Source organism: Pantherophis guttatus, chromosome 8 (genome assembly GCF_059756535.1).
Source record: "Pantherophis guttatus breed Tessera chromosome 8, ASM5975653v1, whole genome shotgun sequence".
Lineage (NCBI taxonomy): Eukaryota > Metazoa > Chordata > Lepidosauria > Squamata > Colubridae > Pantherophis > Pantherophis guttatus.
Genome location: NC_142070.1, coordinates 34,423,474 through 34,450,136, shown reverse-complemented (window position 1 = coordinate 34,450,136; position 26,663 = coordinate 34,423,474). Strand labels below are relative to the sequence as shown.

General features: G+C 39.8%; 1 protein-coding gene across 1 annotated transcript; it reads right to left on the bottom strand.

Moving 5' to 3' along the window:
• Positions 1-627: 627 nt before the first annotated feature.
• LOC117680267 (uncharacterized) lies at positions 628-10,425 on the bottom strand. The gene is made up of 3 exons (XM_087875125.1): positions 8,212-10,425; positions 7,903-8,045; positions 628-2,110 (listed from the first exon to the last, which is right to left on the bottom strand). Exon 1 carries the CDS (start codon positions 10,248-10,250, stop codon positions 9,351-9,353), a length of 900 nt encoding a protein of 299 aa, XP_087731251.1. The 5' UTR covers positions 10,251-10,425; the 3' UTR covers positions 628-2,110; positions 7,903-8,045; positions 8,212-9,350.
• Positions 10,426-26,663: the final 16,238 nt, after the last annotated feature.

Here is a 26,663-nt window from a genome sequence, read left to right as displayed (position 1 = left end):
CAGCACAGTGTCCCCCACCCCTAACCCCTCCAACCGGCGCAGCATGATACCATGGTCGATGGTATCAAAAGCCACTGAGAGGTCTAATAGGACCAGGACAGAGGAACAACCCCTGTCCCGAGCCCTCCAGAGATCATACACCAATGCGACCAATGCCGTTTCCTAGGTCTGAAGCCTGACTGGAACGGATCCAGATAAACCGCTTCATCCAGGTACTGGGGGAGCTGTCGTGCCACCACATTCTCAACAACCTTCGCCACAAAGCGGAGGTTGGAGACAGGACAATAATTTGCTAAAACAGCTGGGTCCAGGGAGGGCTTCTTGAGGAGGGGCCTCACCACCGCCTCTTTCAAGGTGGCGGGAAAGCAACCTTCTCTCAAGGAAGCGTTGATAATCAATGTTTAGTTTGATTTTAGGCTTTGACTGAGTAACATGTTTTAGATAATTTATGTGGTCTTCACACTTTTCCATTTGCTGTATTATTTATTTAGACCATAATAAACAACAATCATTATTTTTAAGAATAAAACACCGTAGGGCTGCAAAGCCATAAACTAATTTCTATGAATTGTATTCCCAGCACCTAGATTGCGTATTCCTTTGTAAAAAGTTACTTTGACCAAGGCATTGATTTAAAAATATTCCATTTATTTTGAAGCAGCATACATATTTAACCAAACTAGCCTACTAAGTCATTCCTAACTTGTGCTGTTCACTGAAAAAGCTCTGAATGTAATTAATTCTAGATTCAACTCAATATATTTAATACAATGAAGGAAATTCAAATTAGCAAATTAGCAAGGCAATATAAGATATCTAAGATAACCAGTCTTTCATATGAAATGGGCTATTCGTTTACTTCACAAGCATCACTTGCAAATAGTGTAGCTCACTTTATTTATAAAATATATTACATGCTACTTGAGAGCCCTTACAATAGCTTGTAGTTTTAAAGTATGATTACATAGAGAAAAATTAAGGTGTAATAAATATCAAAACAAGTAGGCCCACATAATTAGCAATCTTCAGTCTGTTTGGAACATATGGGTTCTATTATTTGTCTTGTGAGATTATAACAGTTAGTATAAATCTCAGTCAAATCAAATATGGCTTTGCTATATTTCTGTCATGCATCTTTTGAAATTAATAACATTAAACTTAAAAGTAGCCAAACAAGGACTCTCAGTCATAATTTCAAACTGCAGAATTATGGCTAGTCAAGTATAGAACAATATAATCCTTCAGTAGAAATAAGATTCATTGCCAAGCATATAAAAGGATTAACTCTTTGAAACAATATCACATGAAAATTGGATGCTTTGAAACTGATTATTCTAGGAGTGAGGATAATAATTTTATCAACAGATTGTTTTAGTTGAATTTATAACACACACAGATAGAGACACATAATTGTCTGACTCCTGATGAATCAGTGTTGAAACAGAAATATGTATCCTAAAGAAACAGAAATAAAGTACATTTACAGTATATAGCTGCCAATCATAATAAATACCAATTAAATGAGGTATCTGTGGTGTTATAGTTACACTAATGAGGGAGCATTCCTCCTAAATACTGCTTTATTAAACTTTTTTTCCACTTTCATAGATTAAAATTTCTTTTCATACGTTCAGGATCAGACATCTTTGAGGAATAGGAATATACATTGTCACTGAAAAATATAGAGGCCTGTGACAGAGTAGCTAAATAAAGCACACAATTCATAATAGAAATCATTCTCTATACCAGGGGTGTTTTGCATTGTTCTATGCCTTCAGGTAATTTTTTTTTATCTGAATTAATCCCTGAAGTTTACCTGGTAATTTTTTTCAGAAGTGGTTTGCCATTGCCTCCTTCCTAGGGATGAGAGAAAGTGATTGGCCCAAGTCATCCATCTGGCTTTGTTTTAGTAAAACATATTTATTAATATAATTAAAATATTTCTGGATCAAAATAATAGTAAGCTAAATAAATTATTGGCAGCAGAAAAACAGAAGACCTTACAGCCCATCTGAGGAAATGAATTTCAGGTTCTGCTTCCAAAATTAGCATGTGATATCAAGTGAACAACTTCTGTTATTTGCTATGAGTCGTACTGCCAAGGATATAGCTGTGGAAGAAAAGACCAATAAGAAACTGCATAGGAAGATAGGAAATCACACTATAAGGTATGACATCTACTCATTCCCAAGTTGCTTACACCCGGTCCCACATTTAAAATGTAGAATTTACAGACAAAACACTGCAAAAGTGATAGTTGATGCAGGCAAGCAAGAACAGCAACAAATTGTACATTAGACAAATAATTTGCAATAGTTAAGTACATTCCAAGGTTTATGAAATAAACTGTTCTGAAGTGGGAAGAAGATTTACACGTTAGAGTTAGATTGTTTGCGACATTTCAATGCCTCCAGAATTCTTAATGCCAGTAAAAGAATACTGTAACAAACAAGCAAAATGTCACTTATTATACAATATTATGTTCTTTTCAGTACAGATGAGAAGTGCAATGCCAAAGAAGATGTAAAAGAATTCATCTCTGATTGGTAACATGTATGTAAATAAAGAAAATTGATAATCATGCTTAACTAAGGCATGCATTTTTAAAGGAATATGATGCACAGATTTATAATTCAGCATATTTTTCTGAATAACGGTTTGTGTGCTTATATACCTAGTAACTGTCATAAAAATGATTTGAAATGTTATCATGGTACTAGCTTTTCAGATGGGATGTCAGAATTAAACTATTCTAATGTCAGAATATTAAATTACGTTCTTATGATGTGGAGTGATGTGATGTAGTGCAAGAACTGTTAAGTAAAAGACCTGAGAAATGAGAAAGTGTAACAAAGAAACTCAAAGTAACCCTACCTTGGCTCTGTTTTGCATAAGACAGAGCTGAAGGAAGCTCTAGCAGGTTTTGAAGATTATGCTGTAGAATTCCAGTAGTCCTGCATTCAAAATTTTTTACTACCGGTTCTGTGGGTGTGGATTGGTGGGTGCGGCAGAGGAAGGATACTGTAAAATATCCTTTCTCTCCCCACTCCAGGGGAAGATTTCTACAAAATCCCCATTTCCTCCTGATCAGCTGGGACTCAGGAGGCAGAGAATAGATGGGGGTGGGGCCAGTCAGAGGTGGTATTTACCAGTTCTCCGAACTACTCAAATTTTCCGCTACCAGTTCTCCAGAACAGGTCAGAACCTGCTGAAACTCACCTCTGATGCATTGTCTGTTCTAAGACCTGGCCTATCCCAAAAGGCTGGCATATGGTTGAATAAACTGTCTTTTCATAAAACAGCTATACTATTTTCTTATTGTTTCACTAATGTGATTGAGCTCAATCTGGAGTCTGTTCTATTTGATTAGGTCTTGACTGGTTTGGAAAAGATAAATAAAAGTCGCATTTTTATTTATTATAAAATATTTATTTATTATTGTGGTCTCCTTGGACCACAAAAAAAGTTGATTTTTTAAAAGTGATGCTTCTATTTTTCACTCCTCATGAAAGACTTTCTCATTTCTGGTGTAGTCCATCCATTTGGATCATACCCTTCTCTATTTATTTTTTATAATTGCAGAAACATAAACATTAACAATGTAAGGCCCGACACTATTTAATCTTTTGTTCTTTCACCAATTTTAATTAAGATTAAAATAAAGCATTCAAAGTTTTTAATTTTATTACATAGACATAATTAACTCAACAATAGAGATTCAACATATCCTTATCTGCCTTGGCTTCCCATTCCTTTCTTTCAATCTGTCATTAGCATCTGGCATATTGGATCACATATAGCTGGTTCTTTCATATTATTACTATTGTTACAGTATCTAGTTATGATTTTCTTTTTTTTTTCTTTTTAGAATTATATTCAGTGGAACATAGATATGAAAAACTTTGGAAAGAAGCAGATTCTAAGTATTAATTTTGTTTTATCCTAAATTTGCTTTAGCCACTTTGGCATTTTAAAAAACTGATTAATTGGTCTATAGCAGGTTATCACATGGTATTAAGGATGAATATTGGTGAAATTGTTTTTGCTGTAATAATATAATAATATATGAAAATATTTGAGTTATTGAATTCAAAAGTGATTGTACATGTCTCGTCTGCTTATCTGTCAGTTGGGTACACAACAAGGTACAGATATGCAATATGTAAGGTAGAAAACATTTTTTGTGTGTGAATTCAGAAGGGTAGTAACCATGTACTGTATTTCCAAAGAACCACAGAGTAGACGCTAGTAAAAAAAACAACAACAACACATTTCCTAAGTGTTTATATAAATTAATTCAGAAATAATCAAGATATATGGAGAGGAAGACAGAGCAGAAAAAAACAGTAGTATGGTGGACTGCTGTTAAAGTCTAAAATGTTAGGAACATTCTGTAATGCTAACAATTAACTTTAATTGGACACTGTTGTCAATTGCCAGAAATTTTATTGAAATTTATGATATTTGCATGTGCTGTTATACAGGCAGACCAATATGCATTCATAAGTATTCAGGTCACAATATTTCTATACTCCCCATGAGTACATTTTTTATTTCCAGTCAGGGCATCCATAAAGCAGAGTATCCATCCATGTAGAAATTATCCTGCCTCTTCAGAATTTCCTGTTCAGTTTAGGAAAGTCTAAATATATGACTTAGTGCATGTTACCAAAATATCTGTTCTACATGTCTCGATACCTATTACTTTCTTGTATGTTGTTTTTTTCAAAATACAGGAAGAGACATTATCCCTACATTAAATGCCTTTAACAATTGTATAACTAGTATGAGAAATCCATACATATATATTTCCAAAGATTCTGTGGATTTATGATCATAGCCATATATTTGATTCTTCTCATTTCAATCAGTTCACATAGCTATTTTTCACTCTCTCTCTCTTTTTTTTTTTTTTGCATCAGTGGCTCCTTTCTTCACAAAGAGAACTTTTCTAGACTCTGTCAGCCTTTAATCACAGCACTGCTTTAATCAAAGTCCTTTTATCAATATTTTAAGCAATTTCAGCTGACATCTGAATACCAATATAGCAAACTTTCATCTATGAATATTTTGAGCATCACTGCCATTAAGCATCAAGGCATCATACATTGTTGAAAACAGATTGTACCATCCTATCATAATATAAAGAATGTCACAGACACACATTAATATATTTTTCTTTTACATTATGCTTCCTTTCCTTTCTGTTTCTTTCCTTCCAAAGTACAGTTTCTGTTTATATTACTTTACCTCTTGATCCTCAAATGTTTTAGGCTATAACTTCCTAATTCTAAATAATATAGCCTAATGATAGGGACTAAATTATGATTGAGAACATCTGGAATGCCACAGGGCTTGGGAAGGCAACATTATAAATTATTCCAGAAGTTTCTGTAATTTTGCTACTCAAAATTCAAATGCTCAAATGCTCTATTGCATCCAGGAAAACTTCAAAGAACTATTAAAGAACTTTGCTGTGCTATTATTACAATTTGGCCATTGGGAAAGTTTAACTTTAATATATTATTAAATAAAAATGTATTAAACTATTGTGAAAATAGGAGTATCCTATCATATCTTAACAACTCTGCATGGTTCTTCCATGATATTTTTAAGAAAATATGTTGCCTTCATATTAATTGAATTTCACTCTACTTCTAAGAAACTATTCAAGAATTCTACAGTGCCATAGGATTATTAACTACAGGAGACCAATGTATATTCCAAACACTGGTGACATAAGAGTGATGTAGGAGTTCCGAATCAAAGCTCACAGGATGGAACAGATGTTGCATTTTTGAAATCAATCTGCCAGGTAGGAGGAGAGCCAACTCTCTGACTTAGCCAGACAATTCAAAAGAATACTTTGGTTGCTGATGTTTAAAGATCCAGAAAGCAGGAAAATGCATTCCCTTGGGTCTACCAAGCGTAAGATGTTTCACAGACATTGATACAAATAATTTCCATTCTCTAAAGCAGAAAAGTTATCAATCTCACACATTAAAAACAAAACATTATACTTTACTAACTGGTGGTTATTATACTTCTTTTAATATTGCAGTTTATTGCTCACCATTTTAAATACATTTTAAATTTCAAAATATTGTATAATTCAGGAAATGCTGTATTAAAATGTGTGCTATTTATATTATTTGAAAATAGGCACACTGATAAATTTGCATTTGGTTTTGATGAACCAGACATAAAATATACAATTATATTTTATGCAAACTGCCCAAGGAGCTGCTGATACAGTTCTATAGAGGAATTATTGAGTCTGTCATCTTCACCTCTATAACTGTCTGGTTTGGCTCTGTAACCCAACAAGACAGACACAGACTTCAGAGGATAATTAGAACTGCAGAAAAAACAATTGCTACCAACCTGCCTTCCATTGAGGAACTGTATACTGCACGAGTCAAAAAGAGGGCTGTGAAAATATTTACAGACCTCTCACATCCTGGACATAAACTGTTTCAACTCCTACCCTCAAAACGACGCTATAGAGCACTGCACACCAGAACAACTAGACACAAGAACAGTTTTTTTCCAAATGCTATCACTCTGCTAAACAAATAATTCCCTCAACACTGTCAAACTATTTACTAAATCTGCATTACTATTAATCTTCTCATCGTTCCTATCACTCATCTCCTTCCACTTATGACTGTATGACTGTAATTTTGTTGCTTGTATACTTACAATTTATATTGATATTGTTTCCTGATTGCTTATTTGTACCCTATGACTATCATTAAGTGTTTACCTTATGATTCTTGATGAATGTATCTTTTCTTTTTATGAACACTTAGAGCATATGTACCAAGACAAATTCCTTGTGTGTTTAATCACACTTGGCCAATAAAAAACTCTATTCTATTCTATATGGTTTAAATTTCAAAATATTGTATAATTCAGAAAATGCTGAAGTATGTATTAAAATGTGTGCTATTTATATTACTTGAAAATAGGCACATTGATAAATTTGCATTTGGTTTTGATGAACCAGACATAAAATATACAATTATTTCTTATAGTTAGTAAGGGATGGTTTTATTGGATCAAAAGACACAGGTTGGTATATGGAAACAGAAAAAAAAAAAGAACTAAGGATTGCTTTAAAAAGAAATAATATTAAAATGGATCAACTAGTTGCCTTTTTATTTTGTTGAAGATTAGAACTTTAGGGATGCATATGTTTACAGGTTCACACTGTGCTATAACATGGAATGTCAACAGTTATGCTTGCAAATCATAATTCCAGCTCATCCCACTGCCCTAATAGTGCTGACAAAGGGTATATTATCTTCAGACTCCTAATTATACACTTTCAATATACTGTATTTAAGCTCAGCTGGAGTGTTGGCATTTCAGTAGTGCTATCTTACCTGCATCACAGAACTACTGTAGAGCAGGAATGTCCAACCTTAGCAACTTTAAGACCTGTTTTCAAGTTGCCAAGATTAGACAACCCTGCCTAAAGCATTCTGTAGTATATCATGCCTTAGAGATAAATTTATTTTGTAAGAACAAGAAAACACTAAGATTTCTATAGCTTTAGTCTTAGTTTTTAAGATGATGATTTACCATTTCTCTAACAGGTAAGTGAGGATTTTGGTGTTGTTGTTTTTTGACTTTGGGTTGGAAATATGTATGTTCAGAAAACTGTGGATCTACTCATTAAATATTTTTGAGGTGAAAATATTAATATATTGCTTGAGTAGCATTTTCTTGAATTGCTTAAGTAGTCTAAGGGAGAAAAACATTTATTTTACTTAGACACTATTTGACTCCAATTTGGGCAGCTTACAGCATAAAACCAACAGAAAAAAAAATATACAAAAAAGAGAAAGACTGCATAACAGTAAACATGTAAACAATGAAAATGGACGTTGGACTTACCTGATACGTCCTTTCTCAGCATGTAGAAAGCGTCAGTCATCTCGTCTAGCGTATGACCGAGTCTTGCTTAATAAAGGCTCTATCCTTCCGGTTGCCCCAGTTCTTCGTCGAGGGCGAAGCGCAGACTCGTGGGACGTGTCTTCCTGAAATGAGAAAGAATTAATATCCGATCCCCCCCCAACCACCACCGGACCGGACCGAAGGGTGGGGCTGACTGACGCTTTCTATATACTGAGAAAGGACGTATCAGGTAAGTCCAACGTCCATTCTCCAGCTCAGCAGAAAGCGTCAGTCATGCTGGGGACATACCAAAGCCAGATGTCACCAGGGAGGGCGAAGAAGGCTCCGGTGGAACTCAGGAAAGGTGGACTGCCTGCAGGACTCGTCTGCCAAACGCCGCATCGGACGAAGCGAAGGAGTCCACTCTGTAATGTCTGATGAAGGGGCTGATAGAAGTCCAGGTGGCAGCCCTACAGACTTCCTCCATAGATGCCTGTGTCGACCAGGCGGCTGACGTCGCCGCACTCCTGGTCGAATGGGCCGTGATCCCGCATGGGGGAGCCAAGTCTGAATGCCGATAGGCCTAGGCGATAGTGGCCCATATCCAACGGCCCAGGGTAGAAGCTGAAACTCGGGATCCGATGGAGTTAGGATGGAAAGCTACAAACAGGGCCTCCGACTTGCGATGTGTTGCTGTTCAGGAAATATAAATCTTTAGAGCCCTGCGAACATCGAGGGTATGCCACAATCGTTCTAGGTGATGCGAGGGATGCGGGCAAAAGTCAGGTAGAACAAGCTCCTGTGTTCTATGGAACGAGGAATTAATTTTGGGTAAGAAAGCTGGATCCAGGCGAAGAACCACTTTATCGGTATGAAAAATACAGAGATCCGCACGGATGGAAAGCGCCGCTAGCTCTGAAATCGGCGGGCGGAGGTAATCGCTACCAGGAATGAGACTTTCAGGGAGAGAAAACGAAGGGAAACAGAATGAAGAGGCTCGAAAGGCGGAGACATCAGTGCGGTAAGGACCTTGTTTAGGTTCCAGGAAGGAAACCGATGGATGGGAGGAGGCCGTAGGTTAGTGGTGCCTCGTAGGAAGTTTCGGATAATGGGATGCTGGGAAATGGAATCCTTTGATCCGCAGGTGAGGACCGATGTGATGGTGGCGACCTGACGCCGTAGAGTATTGGGAGTCAGACCCTTGTCGAGGCCCCTTTGAAGGAAGGATAGTACATGAAGGATGGAAGCCGATGTGGGAGAAACAGAGACAGATTTGCACCAGGAAGAAAAGGCCCGCCAGGTGGCCTCGTATATGTGAACTGTAGAGGGTCGACGGGCGGCTTGAATCATTGTGATTATCGGTGGTGGCACCTTAGCCACGGTCAGGATGCCCCACTCAACCTCCAGATGGTTAAGCGAAGCCAGGCCGGATCCGGATGGAAGAGAGTCTATGGAACAATTGGACCTTGGAGGGAGGAATCTCCCATGGAGGCGAGACAGATAGAGTCATCAAGTCCGCGAACCACGGACGCATCGGCCAAAATGGGGCAATCAAGATCAGTTGAGCTTGTTCTTGGAGAAGCTTCTGGATTAACTTGGGAATTACCGGTAGAGGAGGAAAAGCGTAAAGAAGGCCTGGAGGCCACTGGCTGTGAAGAGCATCCGTAGCCTCCGCCTGAAGGTCCAGAAACCTCGAAAAATAACGGGGTAGCTGGTGGTTTGTCCTGGAAGCGAACAAGTCTACGAGGGGGGTCCCGTACCTGTCCGAGATCTCTTGAAATAGAGAGGAAGGAATCGACCATTCTCCTTGATCCACTTGCAACCGGCTGAGAAAGTCTGCTTTGGAATTCGCTGTGCCGGAAATGTGATCTGCTCGGATCGAGGACAGGTGAGTCTCGGCCCAAAGACCCAGAAGGCAAGCCTTGGCCATCAAAGCTTGGGAGTGCGTACCCCCCAACTTGTTCACATGAGCCTTTGCGGTTGTATTGTCTGTTAAGACGAGAACGTCTTTCCCCTCCAGGAGGTCCTGGAAGTGGAGCAGAGCTAAGCGGATAGCTCTGAGTTCCAATAAGTTTATGCTGAGACGGGATTCTGTCCCCGACCAGCGACCTTGTGTCATGTGATGTAGGAGGTGTGCTCCCCAGCCCGATAGGCTGGCATCCGTGGTTAACTGAATCCGTCGGGGTTCCCGAAAAGAACAGCCATGAGATAAGGCATTCGAGGTCCACCAACGAAGAGAGTCGAGCACCTGGCGAGGAAGTCGGATGCGGCGAGGGGATGTGTCCTGCAACGACCTTTGAAATGGGAGCAGTAGCCATTGAAGGTCCCTGCTGTGTAAACGGGACCATGGAGTAATGCCAAAAGATGATACCATCATGCCCAATAAACGAGAAAGAGTTAATATGGATGCCGAGCCAGAGGCTAAACACTTGAGAGCAAGGGAACGAAGGTTGGTTGGCGTTCCGTGGAGAGAGACACCATGGAGGAGACCGTATCAATTCAGGCCCCCAAATGAACAATAGTAGTGGATGGGGAAAGGTGGCTCTTAGACCAATTAATAGAGAACCCATGTGCTTGCAAGGCGTTCAGGACAGTGGTTAGATCTGCCTTTGCTTCCGAAAGGGAGGAGGAAAGGATCAAAATGTCATCTAAATAAAACTGGAGCCGCAGAGGTGTGGAACGAATGTGGCCTATCAAAGTGGCCATTATTTTAGTAAAAACCCGAGGGGCTGAGGACAGCCCGAAGGGTAGAGCCCTATATTGGAAATGGGAGCCTCTAAAGGCGAAATGGAGGTATCTACAGTGAGTGGGCAAAATGGGGACATGGAGGTAAGCCTCCGTTAAATCAATTGATAACAGAAAATCAGATGGACGGACAGATTCCAAAATAGAGAAGAGGGATTGCATCTTGAACCGACGATACCTAATGTGTCGGTTCAAGGCTTTCAGGTCCAAAATGGGCCGCCAACCCCCCGAGGACTTCTGGATGACAAAGAGCCAGGAGTAAAAACCATGACCTTGTTGTGACTGGGGAACCCGCTCAATAGCTGCAATTTCAAGGAGATGATCAATAGCAGCTGCCACAAGGGCCCTCTTAGTTCTATCTCGGGAAACTGGGCAGGGGATAAATCGGGATGGAGGGGATGAAGAAAACTCTAGGGAAAGACCTGAGGAAAGAGAATCAAGAACCCAGGAATCGGAAATAGACGCCTCCCATTGAGCTAGAAACAATGAGAGGCGACCCCCGATGGGAACCTGAGAAGCCTGTCTATCTAGACCTATGGGGAAAACGGCCTCCCCTCCCTCCCTTGGTGGAGCGACGAGGTGGAAACCTGGAGCCTGGTCTAACCTGGAAGTCCTGTTGAGGTCTGGAAGAGAAGGGACGTTGATAACGTGCTTGGGAAGAAGAAGAGCCGGAACCCCGAAAGGACTGGAACCTAGATGACAAAGAATAGCGAGGGTCCCCTCTGCGAGAAGCTGGAGGCAGAATTTTACGGTGATTCCTGGTTTCGACCAGAAGGGGATCCAAGGCCGGTCCAAACAGGTTCCCCGCTGAGTAAGGCGACGAAGCGAGTTGCCACTTGCTGCGCATGTTGGCCTGCCAATTCCTCAACCATAGAAGGCGACGTGATGTTACGTTGGACCCCAAGGCCCTGACCGAAAATCTAGCCAAATTAAGCGTGGCATCCGCCGAATATTCCAATGCAGCCGTGATTTTGTTCAGGTCCTGATGTGACCGGGAATCCGACAAAGGCAGGCGAGCCTGAAGTTGCTTGAGCCAAAGAAGGGCCGCCCTGTTAAAGAAGGATGCTGAGGTGGAGGCCCGGATGGCCCAAGCAGAGGCTTGGTGAGTCTTGATCAGCATCTTCTCTGCCCTTTTGTCCTCCGGGCGAAGGGAATCCTCAGCCGGACCGGTAGGGTGGACCGGATCCGCTAAAGCCACGATCGGAACATCCACTTTAGGAGGCTGTAAAATGTCCGCCAAGGGAGCCGCCGAGTTATAGAGGCGCTTGTCTAGACCGTTAGGACTGGGTCCCGCACCCGGAAGATTCCACTGGCGTTGTAAATAACTTCGGGGCTGGAATGGTCTCTGGGTCCACCGTCGGTTCCGCGAACATGGCAGATGCCAGATCATGTGGATCAGAAACTGGAACTGAAGCGGCAGGAGTCCCCAATTGAGTTGTCGCGATTGCTTTGAAGAGAAGGGAACGGAACATCTGGGGCTTAAAAAGGCCCACAAACGAAGGTGAATCAGGCCCCAACCCTTCATCGTCGGACCAAGCCTGGTCTTGACCGTCATCCGCTTCGGAAACTGAAACTTGGTCCGTGTGGTCATGATAATATGTGTGACCCTGTTCCAGAATGGATTCCTCCCTGGGACTGTGTTGAGGCAAAGATGGAATAGAGTGGCTGGGAGGAGGAGGGGCCTGCTGCCAACATTCAGCCAAGCCTTGGCGAATGGCCCGAGCAATGAAAGCCTCTAAGCAATCTGCCATAGGAGTGGATAGCTGGGGTGGCAGCGAAGGCGGAATAATGGGGGGAGCCTGAACTTCTGGATCCGCCTCAGGAAAAGTCTGAAATAGGTGGTGAGAATCTGAAGGAGGAGCGCCCGCTGGAGGGCCAGGGACATCAGGAGAGAGGTCCCGCACCGAGCGTGGCGACCTGGCCCTAGAACCAGGTGTAGAAACGGGCCTGTCATGGTCTCGAACAGAGGCCTGAGAATGGGCCTTTTGAAAGGCTTTTTCAAGCGCCTTGTGCCTCCTCTGATCCTCCTTCGAAGAGGTTGCTGCAGGTTCAGCAGATTTCCCTTTGCGTGATCTTGACTTTTTGGAGGGGGGAGGCTCATGAGAAGGCCCTTCTAGGGGATCGCTGTCGTGATGGCGGCGGGATGAGGAGAATTCGCGCTCACTCGCACTCGAGCGCATGGCGTCCGCCATTTTGAAGGCGATCCGACGGACTCCCGAAATTGGTTAAAAGGGGCAGGCGCAGTTCTCTGAGGCTCCGCAATCAGTCGGGGAGGCAAACCGCAGCGGAAATTTGCGAGTGGGGGTCGCTAGTTGTCCTGAAGCGACCCCAAAACCGCGCAGGTGCTCGGAAGTGAAAGAAGCGCTTCTTGGAGGGTCCCTCGGGGAATCCGGCAATAACTAAGGCGCCGAGCCCTCAGATGTAAGGGAGCCGGTAGTCGCTAGCCATCCGGCCACGAGCGATGTGGTATCAGCGAGCAGCCGCTCCAGCCGATCTGATTGCTGCTAGGCAAAGACATTTTAAACGCAGCAAATTTTTCCGCGCCCAGGAAAGGCTCCAGCTGATCGGCGCGAAGCCACAGCGAGGGACGAGCCTGCTATTAAGCCAAAAAAACTCCAACCTGAGAAATTGAAGCAGCTAAGACGATCAGTAGCTGGAAGACACGTCCTTGTCAGCGTAGACCGAGCCGAAGAACTGGGGCAACCGGAAGGGCGGAGACTTTATTAAGCAAGACTCGGTCATACGCTAGACGAGGCATGTTTCCCCAGCATGACTGACGCTTTCTGCTGAGCTGGAGAATGGTGTGCAACCATTGTTTTTTAAAGTACATAATGTTTTCCTTTAGCAAAATCAGGGGTGGGTTTCACTTACCTTTGCTACCAGTTCACTTCTGCGCATGCGGTAGCAACCCACCAGTGAGCAAATTCCTGATTTTTTCCTTTGGTATATAGCTTTTGATTTAAAAGATTGCAATATTAAGAGTCAAACCAGAATTGTTTATCTCAGAGTGAAAGAAAATTAACTGAATTCTTTTCATTAATTTTTCAATATGTGCATTCCTTAATTAATAAAGGGAATGGAAACACATTAGGACATTTATCAAAGGAGACTGGTGAAGAATAAATAGATTCTGGTATAGTATTATAATATATGCTGTATATATTCTTCCACATACCTCAAAAAGTTTCATGAATCACACATGCCACTCTGGAAAAAAACTATGTTTCTGAATTACATTGTTTTCATACTCAGTTGGCAGTAAGTGATAGATTACAGTTCACTGCTGAACATGGGCATATTGTTCATAAAATAAACATTCTACTACCATAAAATTTCTACAGGGTCATGTTTCTATTCATTCTCCTTCACAGAGTTTGAAGAAAAAAAATGAAGAAAAAAAAAACCCACCAAAAACCTGAAGCCTTGAAGCTAAGTAATATATTCTGTGCACTGTAGTTTGATGCAGTTGGGCACCCACACCAGTATTAAATTTTCTCATTCAGAAAAAAATGCTCAACAACTTAGGAGGACAGGGCACTGCTTGACCTTTTCAGCAGCTCGAATCCTCTCCTCTCAAATCATCATTCATCATATTCTGAAATTTATTTGAGAAACTAGGTATTTAAATTGCTCTAAAAAGGTATTGCAAGATCATATATTTTGCAGGGACAAACTACCAAAGAAGATTATTAATACTCTATTGAGTATTAATACTATGAGCATACATACATACAATCAGGGGTGGGCTTCAAAAATTTCAGCAAGGAACTGTCCTCAAGTCTTCGGGAGGGCAAAAGCAGCCTCCCCAGGCTCCAGAGCCCCTCTGGAGGCCAGAAATAGGCTCATTTCCAGCCTTCCTGAACTTCCGGTAGGCCCATTTTTTGCTCTCCCCAAGCCTCCACATGTACCTTGCACTTACCTGTATCCAAAATGGGTTGAATGGGGATTCCTGGAAGGGGCATGGTGGGGTGGGAAGCGCCAGCCAGGAGTGGGATTTGGAGGTTCTCTGAACTATACAGAATCTTAGCTAGAGATTCTCCCAAACCCCTGTGAACCCCCAGCAGTCCAGCCCTTTGTAGACACTATCCAAATTCACTGTATGTGTACGTATACAGTGTAAGCTTACTTATACACTATATATAAAACTTAATTGGCATAGAATTTAATGGATGTGCCTTACTCTGCATATCTCTATCATGTATACAACCAATTTTGTTGTAAACATGATGAACAATGACAATAAAGGCTATACTATACTCTATGCAATTCTCATTCATTTTTGGCTGTCTGAAAGACCTAACCAGTTTTTATGCACTCTCATTTCTGATTATATGATTGCTGCAGATTAAAAATCTCTCTTCCCCCCCTCCCTCCCCCCTCCCCCACTTGTGGTTTCTGAATAAATAGTTAAACACATAAAAGTGTGTTTGTATACAATGAGTGTACTGGTAGCTGAGGAGGAGACACAGAGCCTGATCAGTCAATTAGTTGCTGGAGAAACAAATGAAGTCCTGGAAGTACTGATGTAAAATCCAGAAATTTGGTCAAGAACTGTCAGTTAGGCTATATTAAGGACCAGAGTCCACACGAATGCCTAGAACTATGTTGATAAAGGCTATGGTAAACCTGACTGTATTTTCCATTCTTTTTGTAAGTGATGTCAGTTTGTTTCTAATGCTTCTCCTTTTATGGACTTAAATCATGTTTTTCTATTTGCTATTGTGTACTTTCTCCATGGTCATCTCTGGAGTTCTCTTCAAGAATGTAACAGGAATCAGGAACAAATATAAAATATGGACCATGAATCTGGATGCCAAATTTGTTTCCAGCAAGTGGATGGCAGCTTCTGCAGAGTTTAAATTTCTTCCCTGCTAAGCATAAACAACCGCAGCTTGCCTCTTGCAGATGGTGCCAATGAAGAGGCATCCAGTTGGCTTGTGGAAATAGCAGCTTGTTGCATAATTAATTGCAAAGCTCTGGTTCTATTAGGATTCAGAGTCTTTATACTGGGAGACTATTACATGCCCAAATATGGAAAGATTTGGCATGACCCATCATGGAGGAATGGTTGCTGAAATTCACCGAACTTGCTGAGATAGCCAAACTGACTTGTTGCATTAGGGAAAGGTCATTACTGACATTCATCAATGACTGGAAATCCTTGTGGAAATCCTTTCTGTATTAAAAATTATTTTGTGACTTACAGTTTCAGTTATTATAAATAATAGGTTAGATTCTAGCTCACATGGCATGCTGTTATTGCTTTTTATGTTTTGAGTTTTTCGGGAGTCTTTTCAATTTTGGCACTCCCTAAAATTTGGCACCCCTAAGCCGGTGTCTACTCAGCATTATTCTAGACCTGATCCTGGATCCAACTTTATTCAGGATTAGCTTGGCTGGCATCATACAAACAAATATTTCATTGTAGAAAGATGTCTCTATAATATCAGCAAGCTGAGCCAGAAAGAAAGTGGATATCTTACATTCATTCCCATAGAAATCCATAGCAGACTTTTTAATATAGCTCTAACAATAACTTTGCTGTCCTGAATAGTCCATTTGTTGTTAAAGCATGTATTTAGTGATTGAGAAATAGGCAATGTATTCATATTTATTCATAGCAGATTAGATGTTGTTTTCAAAGATAAAGAAAAACATATATAATACCATACTATATGTTTAGCAATGACAGAAAACTTTGGCAATCAAGATCAGATCAAAAAACACTTCAGAGAATTTAATCATGTATTTCAAAGTAGACTTAAGAACATATATTTTAGAACCAAGATAAAATATGAATGTTTAATTTGCCATCTTTTTTTCTTATCACAAGCGTTTCTGATTCCAATGCTAATAACCTAGTTAATGCTGATCGCTAACAGTGCTAGTTTTAAAAAGAATCTGAACTAACTTTTGTTGCAAGAAGAAACTGTTAATTAGCTTTTCATTTTGAGAATGACTAAGTGGAGGCTTACCATTATCTATGCAAAGGTCAACATGCCTTCATCAGTACTCACAGAACTGAGAAAAAGGATGAATGGAAGAAGTTTCTGTAAGCAATTTCTTTAAGGAGCAATGGCATCTCTTCTTCTAGTCTTGGCACAAAATCTCTGATGATGCGATAATGAAATTATGAGACTGCAGAAACTGAAGTGTTCTGAAAGCAGCTTATCAACCTTTTTTTTTAGATAACAGCAAGAACATATGCTCAGTTCATATAATGTACACCACTCCCTGCATCTGCAACCACACTTCATAAGAGTATTCTTCTATTCTCATAAGCAGCAAGAAAGGCAAAGAGGCATATCTTTCTTCATATTTTGCTCTCTTAATAAACCGAAATCAATATACTAAATTAAAAAAATATTTAATATTATTTTAGTTGTGGTCCATAAAGAGAGCAAACTATAAGAAAGACTTTGCTCCTTGCCTTTCTTGCTATATTTTTTTAGGCATCTCCCAAATACCTACTCATGAGAATACAGGAAGTCTTTTACTTACAACAGATCATTTACTGACCATTCAAATTTACAACAGCACTGAAAAGTGGCTTATGACAGTTTTTCACACATACAACTGTTGCAGTATCCCCATAGTCATGTAATCAGAATTTGTATACTTGGCAACTGACTCATATTTACGACAGTTGCAATGTCCTGTTGTCATGTAATCACTTTTTGTGATCTTCTTACAAACCAAGTCAATGGGGAAGCCAGAATCCCTTAACAACTGTGTGTTGTGGCTCCATTGCCTGAGCCTGGGCTATTGACAGATGCAGACTCTGAGAGTGAGGAAGAGGAGTTGGCAAGGCCTCCCTCTCCAGGACCCTCCTCTCTGGCAATGCCTCCGGAGGACACCGAAGGCCAAAAGATAGGCTCAGAGCCAAGCACGTCCCCGCAGCCACAGGTGGACAGCGACGAAGGAGATAAGTGCTGGCTGGACCCTCGCCAGAGGCGCAGGGAGAAGCGCGCACAGCAGAGGGGAAGGCGTGCCAGAGATTATCTGAGTCACTGGACCACACCCCACAGGGTATAAATGTGGGTGTGGTGGCCGGTTCAGTTTGTGACGAGCAAAAACTAGAAATTATCCATGATCTCTGCATTACTGGACTTTGCCTGCTTTATCAGACTGCATTTGGATTAATCCTTGTACTGTTGAAAACTCTGCCTGTTTTATCGGAATGCTGGCAGTCTAATCTTTGTTTTGTGTGAGTAAAGTCTGAATTGGCAGCTAGACACTGGGTTGCTGCCAGCTTTATTTTCAAAGAATTTTGTCGTGTGGCTTATTAACTCTGGGCCGTCTGTGGGGGTGTGTGAGTGGAACGGGGACAGAACACTGTGTTACTAATTTAGCAATTGCAGAGATTTACTTCACAACTGTGGCATGAAAGGTCATAAAATGGGACAAAATTCATTTAACAAATGTTTCACTTAGCAACATAAGTTTTGGTTATAATTGGTTATTATCATTTGTGGTTATAAATTGAGGACTACCTGTAGTAGAATATTCTATGAAGTGTGGTTTGTGGAGGTTGCAGATGCAGACATTGGTCTAAGTCTGTGATGGAGAACCTATGGCACACGTGCCCAAAGTGGCACGCGGGATCATGATGCCTGGCATGCATGGCATTGCCCGTTCCTCTCCTGGGTTTCTGGCACGCATGGACATGTGATGATCAGCTGGCCTTTTTGCATGCGGCAGTACCGGAAACTAGAAGAGCTGATCTTCCGTTTTCCTGCATGAGCATGCGCACCGGCCAGTTGATTGTCAGGTGCGCATGTGCACCAGAAACCCAGAAGAGTAGCTGGCTGAAACTGGAAGTTTAGTAGCTGAAACCAGAAGTTCATTTTCGGGGGCGTGCATGCACCCTGGGCAGCTCTTCCGGGATGTGGCCCAGACGCACACACGCTCCCTTTTTGGCACTCGTCTTTCGTCATCACTGGTCTAAGTTATATGAATATATGGACAGTTCACCCAACTGAAAATATTTCTTGCAGTTATCTAAAAAATATTGAAAACTTGTTTTTAGAACATTTCAGTTCCTGTAGTCTTATAACTTCATTATTGCATCATCAGAGATGACAATTGCTGAATCTGTATTTACTTGACATGTTTTCTAGAATTTAATGATAGAACATTTACTTTTTAAAAAACCGTTTTGGAAACGAAACAGAAAGCTGTTATATACAAAAAAAACCTTGTTATACAGTATTCTCCACATGAATGTCTTTTCCTCCTTCTTCTGTCTTTAAGGCTCCCAAAGGGAATTTCTGGAAATCACCTTCAACTGACTTCTAGATCAGAGCTGCTTTTACAGCTTGAGAAAGAAAGCTCTTCTTTAGATCTTTAAAGGTGTAGGAGTTCAGAAAAGTGCTTTAGTTTAACTAAAACAAGTTCTATAGAATTAAATCACTTAAAAACTTCCAGTTCACTTTAATGAATTCATTCTGAGATAAATGATAATCCATCTTCAAACCAGGGGTGAAATCTAAATTTTTTTGCTATCGGTTCTGTGGGCATGGCTTAATTAGTGAGCGGGGCTTGGTGGTAAGGTGACTGGATGGGCGTGGCCAAGTCAATGTCACTTCTTTGCCCTTTTTTAACCTACAAAACATAACACAACACAACTGGCTCACCCACAATGTAAAAGCAGCTGTGCTAGACCCAAAATGGCCCTGCAAGAAGCAGGAACCTCACACAGCCACAAAAAGCCCCAAAAAACAAATTTCACACTTTACACACACAAAATTCCACATACAGCTTTGTGAGATTTTGTGTGTTTGTGTAGTTAGAGTGAAATACTACAGAAACACACTAAATCTCAGAAAGCTGCACAAATATTGTTTTATTTTATTTTATTTTTATTTTTATATAAAAGCAGCTAAATTTAAAACTTCCTAAACTTTAAATGGCTAGGTCTAAAAAAAGAACAACTAAAAAAAACCCCAATTAACTATTTTTTTTAAAGCTCCCAAAGGGGGAAAAAACTTACCCAATAGAACAGGGGTCTCCAACCTTGGCAACTTTAAGACTTGTGGACTTCAACTACCAGAATTCCTCAGCGAGCTTTGCTGGGAGTTGAAGTCCACAAAGTTGCCAAGGTTGGAGACCCCTGCAAGGCAGGCAGGAAGGCAGAAAAAGCTGCTCACCGATTAGCTTGATTGGAGGCAGGAAGATTCAGTTGCTTGCTGATGCAATGGATTGCAGGTATTACAGCAAGCAAAGCAAGGCAAGCATTGCGACCAGCAGCTAAGGTAAGCAAGCTGGAGGCTGGGGGGGGAGGGGAGGAGGGATTTTTGCTACCGGTTAGCAGGCAATTCAGCTGGGATCGTCAGAGCTTGGACCATCAGAGCCATTTAAAAGAAAAAAAAAGCTCTGATGATCGCGCGGCTCAGCTGGGCATGGGGGACAAGGGCAGGGATTTTTGCTACCGGTTCTCCAAACTGCCGACCGCAATCGCTACCTACTCACCCGAGCTGGTCCGCACCGGGAGCATTTCACCCCTGCTTCAAACCAAGAAAAACTGGGTACAGTGGAGTTGGGAATTAAAATTTGAATTGAAATATCTCTTAATCATGATTATGTGTGTGTGTATAGTATATGTATATCGGGTGGGTTCTATTTACCTTTATTACCGGTTTGCAGCAGGGCTGCGCACGTCACGATCAAAGCGTGCACACATGCTCTTCTGCATAAGCACAGAAGCGTTTTGATGAGATTGGGGTCGGTGGACGGAGCCTCCCGCCAGTTTTACTACCGGTTCTATAGAACCGGTGCAAACCAGGGGCAACCCACCACTGATGTATATGCATAATAAAAATCTCTTCTCACTCCTTTGAGTGTCTTCCTCAATCTCAGGTCCTTGAGGCCTGGGACTTTAAGGGTTTAGCACAGTATCTTAGCTGTTCTTAACTCTAATCTTCTGACAGAGGTCTGATGTGGTTCCTGGGATCTGTTGGAGCCACTCTTCCAGCTTAGGTATCACTGTCCTGAGTCCTCCTACCACTACTGGGATCATTTTGAACTTTACTTTCAACATCCTCTCTAGTTTCTCCTTTAGGTGCTAGTATTTCTCCACTTTCTCATACTCAGTTTACCCCCTGCTATCATTTAGCACTTCTATGTTTATCATCACTGCTGTCTTCTGATCTATGATTATAATGCTTGATTTTCCAGAATCTTCCTGTCTGTTTATATAACTACACCAATTATAGATAACATTCTCAATTTGCAGTTTGTGCACCATCGTTTGTAGTTATTATGATGCTTTTGCAATGTCTAGTTAATGTGAGGGAAATCAGAGTATCTGCAGAAATTTGCATATGCCTTGAAGTGGGTTTTATAGAAAATGAAAGATTCCTATAGAAACCCCAAATTTAATTTAATACACCAAAGGAATGCCAAGTAATTCTCCAGTATTATTTTTTTTAATCTTTCTTTCCTACTGTACTGTACATCTCATAACTGGTTAGAGAATAGTAGGGAGGACATAATATGAAATAGAAGTGGTCCTCATCTTACTCCTGCTCATTTAAGTATAGAGTGGAGTTATGATGGCCTCAGAAATGGAGCTTTATAGCCTGTAAAGCACTTCCAAAAAATAAAGTTGTAAGTTGTTTCTTCCTTGGTGGGCTACACAATTCTAGCTGAAATCCTGAAGATTTCAGATCTGTTTTTGGTAGTTCTCTTTTGGGCACAGAGGGGAATTGAACGCCTTCAGCAGGGTGGAGAAACAGAGTCAAAATCTGAAAAACATTTCAGCTGTATTCCAGTACACTGCTGAAGAAGTTCAGTTTCACTCCATTCATACATCAAATCTGAATTCCTTTAGTTGGCAGTTCTTTCAGCCAGCCCAAAAGATAAGAAGAAGCTGAAATCTAAGCAAGGAGAAGCCCTGTGGTTCCTGCATGTATCTCTTTGTTCAAAAACTGAAAATTGTGTTTGGCTTTTTTCAGATAAGATTTTCAACTACTTAAGAGGGGCAGTGCAGTAAGGAAAAAAGCATTTGGAGTCTGAGGATGAGGAAGCCCTGGGAATCATAACAACGGCCATTTTCAGGTACTGAAAATCATGCTTGGATTTCAGCAGGGAGGAATTTAAGCTTCTGAATGGAATCTCCCAAGGTCTTACCCATCCACCCCACCACCCAGGCACCCTGTGCTGCTTATCCAGAACTCCATCCACTTAAACACCCACAAGCTCATTGTCAACCACAACCAGAAGAACCATGATTACACTCAATGAGAGCAGCAGTCATATGGATGTTTTGCTTAATCACTATTTCACTTAACAATGGAGATTACGCTCCCAATCCTATGCATAAATCAAGGCCTACTTGTAAGGCCAATGTCAAATGTTGTTTATGCAACCTGAACTGCAAAAGCAAATCATAATAAAAGATTTCATAAAATGAAGGTAGAAATGCAAATTAGGTTTAAATGCTTAACATATCTTATAAACAACATTATAAAAATAGCAATAAAAATTGTAAAGACCTTGGAAATGTTCTTATTGGAGCTAAGCTTACTAATGTCTGCATATTACAATGTAACTATGAACACTGATCACTAAAATCATTTCCCATTTGGCCTAGTAGGTATAGTGAAACTGTTCTCTATTCCCCATGCACAGCTGGAAACAAAACCAAGAATCCATGTTAAAATTATCATGAAGCAAAGAGTACATTCTTAGGTAGCACATACAGAATATACTGTATACACTGCTCAAAAAAATAAAGGGAACACAAGCAGAAGACATCTGAGATCTGAATGAATGAAATAGCCTTATTAAATACTTTGTTCGTTACATACAGTAGTTTGTGTTCCCTTTAGTTGTCTGAGCAATGTATAAACTACTGTATGTAACGAACAAAGTATTAAATAAGGCTATTTCATTCATTCAGATCTCAGATGTCTTCTGCTTGGGTTCCCTTTATTTTTTTTGAGCAGTATATATTAATATATTTACTCATTAAGTTTTTTCTACCACATTCTTCTAAAACATACATATAATTTATCTATAGCATTTAGATGCACTTAGATTTATAGCAATCATCTATAGCAATTAGATTTACATCCAAAATATCCATAATCTAAAGGCTGATTAACATAGACTTGAGGGGAGAAAATTGTCCACCAAGACAGGAACATTTTTACCAAAATAAAACTATTTAGACTAATGGAAGAATTTCTAGGAGATTGTCGTAGCCAACAATTGCTTTATTTTCCCAAACAATGTTTGCTTCTGGCTATGATGGCTAAGAATAAAGTTCCAACATTCATGACTGCAAGAGGCTTTAGTTTGAGAAATCCAATTCAACATTTACTTATATTATTATTTAATTTGTATTTTACAATTTCATTCCAAATGATTTACCAAGGTCTATAGTGTTGAAAATTACTTACTATGTTATTATAGTTTCATTCCTCTTTATGGAAGTATTACCGTATTTTTTGCACTATAAGACACACATTTTCCCTCCAAAAAAGTGAGTGGAAATGTCTGTATGTCTTATAGAATGAATATTGCTGTTGGGGGAAAGGGTTGGTGTGACTGTCACTGTTGCCACTGTTCACCACCGGCAGGGAACACTGGAGCCTTTGTTGCCGAGCAGCTGATCAGCGGTATTCCGGGAGGCCGATCCACTGCCAATCCAGGTGGTGTTTCTAGGTGGCAGCGGGGATAGGTGACACCGGCAATCCCCGCTGCCTAGAATAGCTGATTGGTGGTATTCCGGGAGGCTGAACCAACTGCCAATCATCTGCTTGGCAGCAAAGGCTCCAACATTCCCTGGCAGTGGCAGAAGGTCAGCTAAGTTGACTGATGGTGGGTGCAACGGAGCGGAGCCCTGACGAACCATGTGCTGGGGCTGTGATAAAGTGCTGAAGCTCAACAGACTGTTTGCTGTTTGCTGCAAGGATGCTAGCTATATGAATACCAAGTGGATGCTGGGAGGCAGAGGCATTTTTTTTCTTGTTTTCCTCCTCTAAAGCTAATGTGTGTCTTATGGCGCAGTGCGTCTTATAGTGCGAAAAATACGGTACATATTATAAACACTCTCTGTATCTTTGTATCTGTATTGCTACCAATTTAATTGTTCACATTTTGAAAGAAAACAATAAGGAACATAGTCCATCATTATTATGCACTAAATGTAAGCTGGTTCATCAGCTTTCCATGCTCCAGCAACATCATATTTTTTCCCATAGTGGCTTGTGTCATAGCTATGGCCAATACAATTCAATTATTATAGGATGGTCTTATCTGAGTATTAGAATGAGTTATAAAAACAAATAGTATAGGATTGTGTTGGGAATTTTTTTGCCTTTGATCCAAATGGGAGTCTTAGGAGAGAAAGAAGGGTGGAAATTATAAAATATGCATCTCGATAAGCTAATTCTTTGCAAATACAGAAGGGATCAAGATTATGGTGTGACATGATGATGAACATTTCATCGCTTTGATAAAATCTTGATTTGCTACATAGGCCCACCAGGCCAGTTGGCCTTATTCTTTCTCCATACAAATCTCCACACAGAAGAAGGCAAGAAGACATTTCTCTTTAAATTTCCTTTTTTTTTTTTTTATGGCAGGGGAAGCATAACAATTGTTCCCTTACCCTTGCTGTCATTAGAGAAGCGACAGGCACCATTTGGTTTAACTAGAATAGGTGAAGAGTAGAAACTTGCCCTTAGACCCAATTCAGTTCCTCAAACATTGCTATAAAAACATTCGCGTTACTGACCTATAATACAGTGATTATTTTGATCTTCTTTCCTGTGAACCAAGTTATATTTTCACTACCTTTTAACAGATTAAAAACTCTACATTGTTATTTCAGTTTAAGCTCTCTACTGTTTTTAATTTCAGTAAAGCAAAGATGGAAAACAAAATGACACTACCAACATTGACAATTCTATGGTTTGACAAATATTGCTGCAGGGAGGGATTGTACTTGATCCTATTTTCTTTATAGTGATTAATGATCTAAGAGAAATATTACAAAGCATGTTAATTAAATGTAAAGAGGTTACTTAAAAATATTGATAAAATTTAGAACCAAGAGGATAATTTTACCAAATTTATATATAGGCAGATAATAGAGAAAATAAATAAAGGATGGAAAATATTATCTAGTTAAAATCTTAAGGTAATATTTTTATATGAAATTAAAGTTGTCACCACATTATAGCCTAGAGTGATTCAAACAGAAAGAACCTAATGGTTAATTAACTGATTTTGTTATTTGTTATCAATTGCATATATGGCCAAAAAAGTTATAAGCAAATAATATAAATAGTAAAAAAAAACTTAAAAGTATGTAAAAATACTTCTTCTTTCCTATCTAACATTTGCATGTTAATTTATAATAATAATGCCAAGCAACTAACAAAATAAAATCTAGTTATGAACAACTGTCCTAGAATAAATTTGATAGTTTTTGTGTTTCACAAGATTGCAAAGTGCTTTAAGTAATTGGAGCTTGAAACAAAACATGGGTGCATTGAGAATTTTGTTTTGACCTTGAAACAAAACTTGATCATTTTATATGCATTGCTTCAAATGTTCTGACTAATCCTAGTGTTGTGTTTGGTTTGATGCTTTATGGCTTGTGATTTGTTTGCTTTTTTCAATTATTTTTTAGCTTAGTCAGTAGAATTAGAGACCAGTCATGTTCCTGAGGCTATGATTTAGACTGGATGGGGTCAAATGGGAAAACTTCAACTACACTTATGGTCAAATAGAAAAATAAGTTCTCAATCACACACTTGCTATTCTACTGGGTAAAAAAAAAAAAAAAATCTTTGTACAGAATTTAGAATTCATGTGGGTAAAGTGTGAGAATGAGGAAGAGGTCTGAAAATTGCTTCTAATCAATATAACAGTAGGAGATGACCAGGCTAAGCTAGGTCAAATATGTCATCAGCTTGGGGTTGCCTTCCTCTCACAAGAGTCCATTAGTCCATAAGTCCATTCTCCTCTTGAATTGTGTTGGCTCTTTTTTGCACCAATTTGCCTGGACTGTGAGTAGAACAGATTCTTGTATATAGCAGCGGGTGAAATTCAGCCAGTTCTATCCGGCTCGGGAAAACCAGGAGCAGCGGCTGCGGGAGGCTCTGCCCACCCACGCAGAAGTCATGACATCCCTTTTTTGTGATGATTTTCAGCCTCTGTGCATTCACAGAAGGCTTCGCACAAGTGGCATGTGCACATTTGCGAACCAGTAGGGAAGGTAAGGGAATTTCACCCCTGGTATATAGGTAGCATGTAATAAACTTGAATAGCTTTGAACTAAATTCATATTCTTTGTTATTTGTGCCTGACAATGATTACAATTTTCTTTCCACCCACCCCCACACAATTAGCATGAATTGCTATTTTATCTTGCAGTCCAAGTAAATGAAAAATAAGGGTATTGTTTCTATAAGTCAAATTATTTCTATAGCCAGGATATTATAAATATTTTCAATGCTGTATTGTCTGAACAATAAACGTTCAATACTCTTCAAATATTTAAACACAGCCTTCTTGAAATTTATTGACAGTTGGGTTCTTTTATTCTAAGCTCTAAATAAAAAGTATTTTCCATTTTGCGGATATCCTTATATTAAAACAGATCAACAACCAACTGATATGTGAATATCAGTTATAGACTTTTTCATGATTGCAGAACGTTGTTTCCATAAATAATCAGTATGACTTTGACTTAGCCCAAATTAAAACTTTAATATATATGTATGAGGTATGATGCTTTAACTTTTTGTTTAGTTTAGAGTCCTAAACTATTTTTTTTCCATGGAGGTACCATTAAAGTTCCCATAAAAGCAAATGGAAGGTGGACAACCAACTGCTATCTTCCAATAACTTGTCTGGTTTAATATTATGCAATAATTCCTATATTTTTAGGAGAAAACTTCTTTTAAAACAGTAAAGCTATTTTTTGTTCTAGAGCTTGAAATCTGGCCACTTTTAACAAAATTCAGCTTTCATGACTATAAATGGCCTAATGATCATAA